This window comes from Cydia splendana, chromosome 25 (assembly GCF_910591565.1).
Source record: "Cydia splendana chromosome 25, ilCydSple1.2, whole genome shotgun sequence".
In the NCBI taxonomy this organism is placed as follows: domain Eukaryota; kingdom Metazoa; phylum Arthropoda; class Insecta; order Lepidoptera; family Tortricidae; genus Cydia; species Cydia splendana.
Window position 1 is genome coordinate 9842426 of NC_085984.1, and position 12914 is coordinate 9855339.

The 12914-nt window shown below is 37.1% G+C and overlaps 1 protein-coding gene and 1 non-coding gene across 5 annotated transcripts in view; both read right to left on the minus strand.

Annotated features, from left to right (window-relative positions):
* LOC134802742 (probable chitinase 2) overlaps positions 1–12914 on the minus strand; it is a 317146-nt gene that overhangs the window by 12830 nt on the left and 291402 nt on the right. For 3 of the 4 annotated variants that reach the window (XM_063775419.1, XM_063775420.1, XM_063775418.1), the window contains exons 2-3: positions 6997–7078; positions 19–183 (exon numbers count right to left, since the gene is read on the minus strand). In XM_063775419.1, the coding sequence (XP_063631489.1) occupies positions 19–183; positions 6997–7069 (238 nt within the window). In that variant the 5' untranslated portion in view covers positions 7070–7078. Of the gene's footprint in view, positions 1–18; positions 184–6996; positions 7190–12914 lie in introns of those variants that run through there. The other variant, XM_063775417.1, reaches the window with a different exon arrangement.
* Trnaa-agc (transfer RNA alanine (anticodon AGC)) lies at positions 8747–8818 on the minus strand. Its single transcript has one exon. It is a non-coding gene; the product is annotated as a tRNA-Ala (tRNA).

The following is a 12914-nucleotide window of genomic DNA, read 5'->3' on the forward strand; positions in this document are numbered from 1 at the left end:
TTAAAAATGGTAACTTACCCATAACTTTGATTGTATTAGTGCTCTCATCCAGTCCAGCAAAGGAGTATACAAGGTGTGTACACAAGGAAGGCTCCAGGTCGCCAATGTCGTATTTCCCGGCGTCCGGCCGGTAAGTGGCCCAGCTGGCAACGTAGCATACTACCACTTTTCCGTGCATGGGGCCTGGAATGTTAAATTGTTGGTTAATAGTTTATTGGAAGGGACATTGAGGGACATATTCATCTATGTACCTACAAACATAAATAAATATTATAGGCCCAAGGTCCTACGTATAGTACTTCATCAGTTCAATGAAATTTATACCATATTCAATTGGAACAGAGTTGCATTTCTTTTGTTTCGATAAAATTAAAAGCAACTCTATTCCCTGCACTATAGGTTCAAATTTCAGTGGCAAATTTTGAGTTTTTCATTTGCATGGCTGGGCTTAGGAGGATAGGATAATTTTACACAGATCGACCTAGCCCGACAGTAACCTCAATAAGGCTTGTGTTGTGGGTACTAGACGACGATATAGGTATACATATAATATACCTACATAGCTATAAATACTTATACAGGGTGATTTCGGGGTCGTGATCCAGAACCACTTTTTCTGACTCTGTAAATGATCCACATTATCATATGGTAGTATTTGATTAAAAGATAATTACTTGAATTATTCTTATTTTTCAAGTAAAATTAATGTTATACTAAGTAATTATGGTCACCCTATGACTTTTGACATACGCTGTATGGAAAGCGACAAGACGTCACATTGAGTAGGGTCACCAAATTGTATGCAAAAATGTTTATTTCTACTTGTCATCTGGAAAATATAAACAATAATTACCAACATCATTAGGCTCATCTTTGGATTCTGTATAGGGTTGCCAGATCAAAGGCGCTATTATCGGGAAACAATATAAATTTTTCGGGATTTAGGGACTTAAGTCGGGAAAAAAAATACATTCAAATTAAAGTAATTGTATTAAAAACAAACGATTTTTTACATTATTGGCACTACGTCAGCTCGCTCGCTCGACGACAGTTCGGAACTTGAAATTATTGTTTTATAACGTGAAGCTGTTTTTCGGGACAATTTTCACTTTGTCGGGAATCGGGAACACATGCTAAAAATCGGGAGAATCCCGCCAAATCCCGACCATCTGGCAACCCTAATTCTGTATGATGTCTGGCTCTCTTGCTCCACGACCCCGAAATCACCCTGTATACATTGATAACATCCTTAACTCAAGAACAAATTCGTGATGAACACACAAATAAATGCCCTTACCGGGATTTGAACCCGGGACCAGGGATCGGAACCGGTTTTCTGCAATAACTTCGAAATACCCAAATTGTTTCCAATTATTTTATACTCGTACTGTAGGACTCAGTAGTAGTAGTATTGAGGTAACGATTTCGTATTATTAGATTGCCCAATTGGAAATGAAATAATTAACAAATAACGAAAAAAAACCGGTCCAGTGCGAGTCGGACTCGCGTTCCAAGGGTTCCGTATATTACCCAATTTTTAACAATGTATTTTTTTATGTGCAAACGTGAGTGAAATGTCTTTATAAAATCCGTAGGGTTGGATCAAAAACTAAGTAAAGTCCGACTCACGCTTGACTGGACATTTCTAATAGGTTTTCCTGTCATCCATAGGTAAAGAACTATTATGTGTATTTTTTTTGACCCAGTAGTTTTGAGAATGGCCGGACAGACAGACAGACAGACGCACGAGTGATCCTATAAGGGTTCCGTTTTTCTTTTGGAGGTACGGAACCCTAAAAATACTGTATCCGTATACAAAAAATACCGGTATCCGATCCCTGCCCGGGACCTCCTGCTTTTTAAACCTGGACCTTAGGCACAGGGTCACTACCGCCCGGGCTAGGAGGCCGTTCCTCTCTGCCTTTTCCTCTGATGTCCAAGATTTTAAATACTTCAACTACCTACTTACTAGCAGGGGTCGGAAACCGGTATTTGCTCCATACAAAAATACCGGTATTATTACGTTCGTTTTCGTTCTTAGGTTTATTATTTCATTTTTAATGGAACAATGTAATAATACGAAGTTGTTACTTAAATACATGAATCAGTCCTACGTACAGAGCATAAAATAATTCAAAATATTGGGCTATTTCAGGGTATTAAAAAAATACCGGTTCCGAGCCATGCTTACTATAGGCCTATTTAATTACACAAACGGGTCTACCGCGATATGATGTGTGTACAAATCCGAGAGTTTAAAGTGTTATACTTCTAAGCCGTTATACATCTTTTCTACCTTGGCTTAATACATTAAGTAGTACATGTGACCCTGTTCCACTATTTCGGTGACATGAATCCTTTAGCGTGACAAATATCTCGAGCGTGAAACTTCTTTGTTCACACTATCTCATCTTTTCGGTGATAGTGGTACTTTATGGGAAAGTAATGTATTTAGGTAAAGTGTAGCGTGAAACCGCAGGTACTTTTACCGTTTATCCCTTTACCTCTAGTCGCCCAGGGGCCTATAAAAAAATTTTCCCGTGCCATTGTAATTTGAATCTTAATTTTCACAAATTAAAATTGCATTTGTCTTGGCAATTTTTGATGTTTGGGCAGCCTCAGCCTCTATACATAAGGTTAAGATGACGGTAGGACGGCCCGGGTTACCTACATTAAATAATACATATGTTTCAATTAAAAACTATATCGTGTGCTATCAAATAACATCCAGCGTGAGACAAAGTACCTTTAAGTAAAATACGATTTTGCTCGCCGTTGTTATGAGGTTTCCGATGAATTTTACATTTATTTAATGACAGCTAGGTATTTCGCCAGACTTCAACAGCCTTTGACAATATAAAATTGGCCCAGGGAATTTAGGGGAGGTAGGTAATGGTCAGTCGGGAGGCTCGGGCACCCCCTTGTAATAAGTCCCGATTTACAAGGGGGTGCGCGAGCCTCCCGACTGCCCAATGGTCCCCTACCTACGCTACTACGAGGCTTCTTATCGGGTTACATTATTTTCACCACACCAGCTCGGAAAGGCTTACTTTGCACTACAAAAACTGATAGCAAAGTTGCATTTTATTCACATGTGAAGCAAAGTATTCAAATGTAAATTTTGAGTTGTTTTATTATGTTCGCTGGTAGAATTGACTTTTAAATGATAATTTTGGATGATAAATATTTAATAATATTGATTTGGATTTGATTTGGTTTGATTTTGTTTGATATTTTATATTTAATATTTGTTTCGGGTTGGTGTGGTGAAAAATTTTGTGTTTCACTCGGGGGCAAATTTTGTTTAACCCTCGTGCTTTGAAACCCTCGCAACGCTCAAGATTCCATTATTCGAACCACTCGCTACGCTCGTGGTTCAAATTTGGAATCTTTCGCTTGCTCGGGTATCAATATTAGCACGAGCGGTTAAACAACAACTTTGCCCCCTTGTAAAACAAATAACTATTGCAACTCATTCCTCAAAATGTCAAACAAAAGTGATGCAATAGATGAAAAGCAATAACGAAGTGAGTACTGTAGTCGATTTGACGTTCATATTTAGATTATTTATTGGGTCAGGCGTTACTTTGTAGATATCCATATTAATTAATATACCTACTTACCTACTTATAATTTGCTTTGCTAATCCACGATATGATAACGCAAACGCAATAGAGTTAGATCATCACAAGTCTGCAACGATTTTGATAGCACTCGCAGTGCTATTTATACGTCATAATGTCATAGAAGTATGACGTTTAATAACACTTGCACGGCGTGTGCTATCAAAACGGTTGCAGACTTATCTTGGTCTAACTGTATACTTTGTATATTTAGGTATTTAAATAAAAGTAAACAAAATCTACTCTCAAATGGCTCCTTAAGCCAGTTGAGAGTAGATGAAAACATTACATGATCAAATAATGTAGGTTAAAGTCATGTCGTTCAGTGACTGATCCAGGCGGTTTTGTATTTGGTTGGTTAACCAATAAATGTTATAACTACCCGAAAATGTACAAATTGTTTGTTTACTTTTATTTAAATACCTAAAGATACAGACGTAGTTTTTTATAAGTTTTAACTTTATATTTAGTTCAAAAGGCGCGCGTAAGCGGTGCGTCACGCCCCCGTCGCAATATCACGGCAAGGTTAAATCCGTCACAAAACCGGAATGGGTTCGAATGACCAAAATACGAGATAAATGTCACCTTTTATGTGAAATACTAAGTTTGCCACCTTATCGAATTATCAGCGAACTATTCGTCTGGTTAGTTAGAAAGTTAGTTAGGTTAGTTATTAAATAACTTAGTTATGAACATGGTATAATAATATACTCCGCCTGGTACTCCATTCCCGTCTTTTCTAGGTCACCTAACTGACACGGGCTTACGTCATCATGCGACAGTGCTATATGATAATATGCGATAGCGCTATATATAGCGGCCATGTTGTTGTGACGTAGCCCCGTGTCACTCTGGGAATGGAAGACCATGTTTTATTAGACTATGGTTATGAATTTGATTTAAGTTTTTTGGTTGGCGACTGAAAATTAGCGATCTCGCTCAGTCCCATTCAGTTTACTACACAAATATTTCTAAATTCTACCTGATTTTTGATTGTACGCATGCATTATTTTTTGTGTTGGTAATTTATTTATTTACCTATTTTTTATTTTTATTATCTAAATACAGTGTGTAAATCCAATACGGGCAATAAATTAAACCAGATATACCCCCTTATTCATAAAACTTTAAGGGCCTGAATTAGTTAAATTATGTTTTATCCCTTTCTTACAAAAATAAGTCAAAATGTCAGATAAAGACAAATGATTCATAGCTAATTCAGGCTTGTAATGCGTTTATGAGTAATGACAATAGATTATATCCGTGTAATCAATAATCATTAAGTAATTAAGTAGTTTTTTGTGTTAGAGTTTGTGCGGAAAGAGAAGAGTCGTAGAATGTATTGGATCCCATACATTTACACGACTCTTCTCTTTCCGCACAGACTCTACCTATACTTAAATACATAGGTATAGAATTTATTAGTATTAGGTCGCTAGATTAAATTAGATATAAATAGATATTTTTCTGATATGACAAATTATGGTATTTTGTGTTAAGGGGCCCACTGATTAACAGTCCGCCGGACGGTATAGGCCTGTCAGCTAGAACAAAATTTTGACAGTTCCGAACAACTGACAGGCCGATACCGTCCGGCGGACTGTTAATCAGTGGGCCCCTTTACACTTAAATACATAGGCATGGCATTTATTAGATTGTTTAATGATTCAATTATATATAAATAGGATATAAACAGATATTTTTCCTGATATGATGGTTTTTTATGTATGAGCATATTAGTAAAAAACGCAAAAACCGCAGATGAGTGAATTGCAAAAAAATTTTACGTAATTAAGCGCAGTTAAGATGCTGTGATTATTCTTAACTTAATTGATTCATTTGTGTTACGAAAATTAACTATGTAAATTGTATTGTATTTATTGTACTTAATTCGTACACATATAAGTCTATAGTATACGCTAACACACTTTCATGCATCTAACTTAAATAGAAATGGCTTAATTGTGGTAACACAATGGAATCAATTAACTTTAGACTAATTACAGGTGCTTAACTATGTACAAAATGCAATTCACTCAGATAGCGATAAATATTCATTTTAACAATACTGACGTCATATCATGTAGGTATGCTAATTTGTGTAATTAATGCAATATACTAATTGTTCAATATTACCAATTCATTTCATTAAGTGATTCATTTAACAAATCAATAAAGGCGTATCCAGATTAGTCAATGTTTCGCCAATCCGATTAAATTGCCCGATCGAATCAGGAGGTGCGGACGCAAATACCAATTTGGCTCGCCGAATTCAACCGCCGATAATGACCGATATTACCGATTAAATGAGGTGCGGACGCAAGAATACCAATTTGTGACGACAGTATTTTCGTTCTGGGGCATATTTTCAATTTAGAGGGCTCTAATATCACCATAAATCTAAAATTGGAGATTGACGCCAATTTCATTTCTGTTCAAATCGACCGATTTGATCAGTCCCGTCTGGATACCACTTAAGTTGTGACGAAGCGGCCGATTCTCAGAAATACATGTGTTTGTAGAGCTATAAAAATCTGATTCATCATCATCATTTTCCTTATTGCTGAACCAAATTTTGTGAAACTCGAAAGAAATGTAGTTTGTACAAAATTATATAAGTCGCCATCAAATATATCGGAGCGGCCAAGGTGTTCACAATATCTAGACACGCGCTCTAACGCCTTGACAATTGACAATAGAGGCGTGTTCAGATATTTATGAGCGCCTTCGGATATAGCGGCCGATATATATATCTGATGGAGAATGTACCTATATACAATCTAATACTTTTAAACGAGCAATTCTTATTTATTTATATATTTATTTCGGGGATCTCGGAAACGGCTCTAACGATTTCGAGGAAATTTGCTATATGGGGGTTTTCGGAGGCGATAAATCGATCTAGCTAGGTCTTATCTAAGCGCGCATTTTTGAGCAAAGCTCGGTCTCCCAGATATTTTTTATATGAATAAGAGAATGGGATCGGTGTGTATTTGTTGGTCTATTGTATTTTCGGCAAACTTATTATTAAACTGGATTCTTGATACCTACTGTTGTAAATAAAAAACTTGACAATAAGCGTCGGCCGCTAGGGTCCAGAAATGGCCTTCAAATTCCTTCGCGTCTTTCTAAGGCCACACTTCGTTCAGATCCCCCTGAGAATTGAAGCCCCCCTATATTTATAGCAAATACGTTGGCATTTTCTGTAGAGAAAACTTTCTCACTGTGAAGAAGAACAACTGTGAGAAAAACTTTCAAGAGACAATCACTATTAGTCAACTTAAAACCTAGAATATAAACAGCTAATTTTAAAACATTTCTCAACGGAAAAACGTTGCAATATAACCCTGATAAAAAAAACCCCTTCACTCACCTCCCAAGGTCTGGCCGTCAAGAACGGACGCCATCGCCGCCACAATAAAAAAAAACAATTCCACTCCCGCCATTTCACACGTAAAAAAAACAAACGAAATCCACGGAACGGAGAAAGAAAATTTTAAAATTCGAATTTGGAACACAACGAACGCGGACGCGGCATCCTCGCGACTAGAGTTTGACATTTGTTGCACGTTCTACTAAACTTACCGGTTCTTTCATAGCCATTCTATTTTCAACCTAAAATTATAACTTTAAGACTCGTTTTAGCTTGAGTTATAATTCTCAACCGGTTCGCTTAATCACTTTCTCTTGCTATTTCGTTTTTGAACGTTATATACATGTGTTAAGGTGTATTTTCGATTGTGTGTTGTTGTGTAAATGTAAAAGTATGTCCATTTGAGCTGAACATATCTCTTTGTGCAAGCAACTTTGCAATTTCTTTGTACAAAAAATTATATAATAATGATGCGTTGGACTTTCAGATACGTGTGAACTTAAGAGAAAATTTTAGGTAGCAGGTTCGAATCCAGGTAAAATATCGTTTTGTCTCTCGGTCAGTGACCTCATATCATTGTTGTTTTGTAACAGCGGTTTCCTTACCTGCGGTTTGGTCTGGAGTGACTGTTTAGTCATAATTTCGTTAGGTCTGACGTCAGAGCGTTTGTACCTAGGTACACTAGGTATGTATGTAGGTAGAGTCAGTATTAATAGTAGCGGATATAACAGATTTTGTGATGTTTAATATGTTACAGTTTTCTTTTTTCCGAAGTTTGTTAACCTCTCGTGCATGCAGACATCGCTTAAGAATAAGACATTTAGTAACATTCGATACGCTCGTAATATCGCGGCGTGACGCTTTTAACAGGTTTTGACAGATAAATTAATGTATGTTTCTTTTTTTGTGATATATGAAGTAGGCAAACGAACAGAGCGATTACCGCCGCCCATAATCATAACTAATACTGATTTTGATTACAGGATTTTGACTCTTGGAGACCCTGTACATCTCTAAGGATAATTTGATAAACTATATAATCTTATAGTTCTGACACCTAGAGACATTTACACCTCTAAATATTATAGATAGTTTTTTTTTGAGTTTTATGTAATTCGACATTAAGAGACCATATACATCTCTAAGTAATTGTAATACGTTAGTTTGAATTGGTAGTTGCAGTTAGTTGTATTTTATAAAATTGTTGATGTATTTTTATTATTTTCGCTTGTATGTAAATTCAATGTTGACGTGTAAAAGTGCCCTTGTGGCCTATTTGCTGAATAAATGTTGATGTTTTGATGATATAACAAAAAGCTGGTGCCACGTACAGTCGCCGTCCGATATATCGGAGCGGTCAAGGTGCTCACAAATATCTGAACACGCCTCTATTATCAGGGCGTTAGAGTGCGTGTTCAGATATTTTTGAGCACCTTGGCCGCTCCGATATATCTGATGGTGACTGTACTATCGGCAATAATAAAGTGTTTAAATATATAAATAAAAGGACACCCGCAACGCCAGAGGGGTTGTAAGTGCGTTGCCGACATTTAAGATAGGAGTACTGTTCTTCATATCAATATAAGTTCATTCCACAGTTTAGCTGTGTGAGGCAGGAAGTTTTGGAGAAACGTACAGTTTAGGACTGCCAACCGTGTAAGTGGTGAAGATGGAAATATGTTATGTTGTCTATAGGTAAATTGTAAATACAGATGTCAATCACAATGAAAAACTCAACGATGATGAACTCTGGCCAACGTGGGACTCGAACCCACATCCTTGGATTGCTGGTCCAAAGCATTACCAATTCCGCCAGCTGACCTTCCGTCAATTGTGACACGGCACTTTACATGAATGATTCAGTTTAACGTTTTTAGGATTGTCTCGAATATAGTATAGTTTTGTTTTATGGCAAGGAAGTCATTGACGTAGCAACAAAACAAATGACAACCATTTGGCCAATTAGAAACGAATTAAATCTGATGGTGTTGCTACTTCAAATTAAATCCTAAATTGATGGAATAGTATTAATTAAATATTTAAATCAAAACTTAATTTTTAAATACAAAAAAAGGTGGAAATATGTTTAGATAATTAAATATGATTTATTTCTATATGTTGGACTTACATACAAAAATTATTCCAAGAATTTCATGAGTTACTGTTATTTTGATTGTGTTATCCCAGGGACAGTTAGGTTGAGATCATTTCCTGGTTGGCTTTTGCCCTGGATGGGCATCTTTTAATTTAGAAAGTGAAGCTAAATACATCATGCTCTGGTAGCATCGATCCGAGTCTTGGTTAGGCAGCAGCCGCTGCATCCATGAGCTAGGAAGCTCATGCAGAAGTTATTTTGCCATCAACAGTAAGTAGAATATGATAATATATGGATGTCCTCAGGTGCAACTCCTTGTTGAATCTTTGTTTGACCATTTCGCTTTGTTTCCAGTCTGCTGGTAAAACAATGTGGTGGGAGGGAGTATCAGAGCTGTGAGATGAGTCCACTCTAGGAATTTCCAGCTGGTGAGAAACTTAGATCATATAATGTCTCTTAGGTTAGCAGAGCACATGCTTCTAGTTATTAATCTTGAATTGTTTCTTTCAGCTGACTGGGTTTTTTTTTTCGTTTTTATGTTACTACGGATGTGAAACCAGTTCGCATATCAGAGTATGGAAGTCTGTCCATATTCCTAAAACTTCAAGTGTGTCGGGTGAGCAGTTCGCCATAAGAATTTCGCTCTTCTGCTGGGTGGAGGAGACGACATCTTCAAGCTGAGGCCTTAGGCTTTCTGTGGTGTTCCGCGGTGGAACATTGTTATGAGGTTGGTGTACGCTTTCCTTCCGTCCTAGAAGCATTTCCAAATTTAAAGTTAAAGAATTTAGTAGAATCATATGTGATGGCAAATGATAAATTAGGTACTAACAAATTTAGATAGGTCTGCTTGTAAATCATTGTAGAACCATTTTTGGCACGACCCGGCTCTATCGTCTGACATTATAGAATAAGGTGCTTAATGCTAGCTTAATAAATGATTTACTTGTAGAACAACTTCCTCAGTGTGAGAATAGAAAATAAATTATGTGTCACAAAACTAACATTTCATTTTGACATCCTTTAGAAACCCCTGAATAGTTGATGGAAATAAGTGTAAGCACCTGCTTGAGTTTTTGGTTAATTTAGTAACCTTAATTGTCCGTGAGTTTCCCCTGGGCAAAGCCCCAGCCGGGCGAGGAAAACCACCGTGACACAATCAACGCGAATTTAGTCATTGCAACTGTGACAACGTCACTAGCGACATCTGCATTCTAAGGTTCACAACCTTTGACCTTACCTTAGAAATAATGTTGTCGCGTAGTTAAATGTAAACCATTTTTAAACTAAATATCTAATTCTAAAGTTATCAATGTTATCATATAGGTAGACGCCATTGAACTATTACTAACTTATAGAACCGGCACAGATAACCAGTATTTTGGTGCCATGAGTTGATGATGTTTTGGCATCAAACCATAGAGGCGCAGCGTGAATTTCTCGAACTACACGCGTAAGCGCCATGAATTTTACGGCGCTAACGATGTTTTGGTCGCGTTGGTAAAAATGGTTTGCCTATACGCCTATACATACCTTTATTTAGTTTTTAGAGGTTAAGATCGTGGGAAAAGCAGTAATTAAAATAAAAGTAATAATACCATGTCACTTATGTATAATTTATTTCACAATAAAATTGCACATCGATACAAATAAACATACAAGTAAAATGTTATAAGTACAAAACGGGAGATCAAATCAGCAGTGATTAAGATTAATTTAATTAATAAAAAGTTAAATGCAAGAAAATGGCGAGATAGTCACCGACTTACCCCTTATTCATAAAACTTTACGGGCCTGATTTACCTAGTTAAATTATGTTTTATTTATCCCTTTCTTACATATACATAAGTCAAAATGACAGATAAGGACAAACGATTATTAGTTAAAGTGGTATCCAGACGGGCCTGATCAAATCGGTCGATTTGATCAGGAAAATCATTGGCGCCAATCTCATCTAGCGTCCACACGTACACAATTTAATCACCAATTTTAGAACCATAAACAAACGCACGTACAGATCCTAGCATTCCATAGATACTTGCTTCGAAAATTGGCACTTTTGTGTCCGCACCTCCTGATTTGATCGGGCAATCGAATCAGCGAGCTAAATTGCCGTTTGCGTCCTCACCTCCTCGATCGGGCAATTTAATCAGATTGGCGAAAAATTGACTAATCTGGATACGCCTTAATTGTGGTTTGTAGCGCGTTTAGGAATAAAGGGGTTAAAAGATAAGTAGAGGTACGGCCGCTACAAAATTGTTACTTCATAATACGCCGATTTCTGTCGTGTACGCGCGACACGCACACCAGTGTTGGCCGAATGTTTGCAATTAACCATTATAAATTGAACCGTAAACCGTAACGGACGGTTACAGTTTACGGTTCAATTTATAATGGTTAATGGCCAATAATGATTAATTGCATTAACGTTTTGGCCAACACTGACGCACACATACACAACTTAAGGGCTGAGCGGGAAATGGTACGTACAAACCCGATACGTGAGATGTTTGCGTGCGAAATTGGCATCCCAAGAAATTACATTTTTGTATGGGACCCTGCCTCTGTCTATCTGTTACTGGGGCAGGCAACTGTCAAAGGTTTTTTCTCAAAAATGGACGACAAAGTCGACTTTGCCGTTTAAAAAATAGGTCGCGAAGCGCGTAGTTTATGGTCAGTCAAAAATTAAAAAGTTAAAAACATTGCAGTCTCGATTTTGGGACTGCAATGTTGCATACAAATTCCATTATTTGTCGAGTTCCAAACTTTTTAAAAGTTGAAATGGCCATATCAAATGAAGGCACAGGCCCATTAAACAGCCAAACAGATGATTAGTACCGCGACTATTTAGCTGTCTCAAATAGGTTGACGTATTTTCGGCAGAAAAATACACTTCTATTTTTTTATTAAAAAAAATAAAAAGGCGACAAAGCTAATTTTTTCAATTGTTTCTACTTTTTTCTGTGAAAATATATACGTAAGAACGTTGCTTTTGTAAAATATTTCTATGATATTTATATTTCTTGCACCATTTTTGAGAAAAGCACTATATATGACTCGGCTGGAAGGCTACTTGCTGGCTTCGGATTCAATTAAACGGACTCCCAAGGTCGTCCGTTTAAAACGAATCCTCAGCCTGCAAGTAGCTACTTCCGAGCCTCGACAATAATGTACTATTATAGGTGGCGTCAGCATAAGCTTTACTTATATCTAACTTTGTTGTATGGGATTTGGCTTAAATGGCTAGTATCCAGGCCATAAAAAAACAAGAATTTGACACTTCGTGGTGACAGGTACAACCTTATGCTGGCGCCAACCGACCAACTCCATTTTGTGTATAGAGTCTCATTTTATTGAAGTCTTAGCTTTAGGCGATTCTATTAGGTTATCTAAAATCTGCTAAAAGCTTCTAAATGTAAAATATATCTTAGTCTAAAATTATAATAGAGATACTTCGGTCACATAGCTCGCAGAGAACCTGACAACTTGGAGAGACTTGTGGTGATGGGAAAGGTGGACGGCATACGGCCTAGAGGACCAAGTCCAACGAGATGGTGGGACCAAATATCCGCCCAGGTGGACATCACACTAAGCAACGTTTTCCACAAAGCAACCGACAGGGAGAAGTGGAGAGCTGCCATAGGAAAAATTTGCAAGCGGAGTCATAATTCCTGTTACATTTTATCTCTTTCTCATAAATAAATATAGTCAAAATGACGTAAGTTTTCTAGAACTGTTTTTGAATAGGAAGTATTACTGCAATGTTTTGGCGCCAGAGTGCAGCACTAGTGTACATAGTAAACCATAGAGTAACTTACACATACTA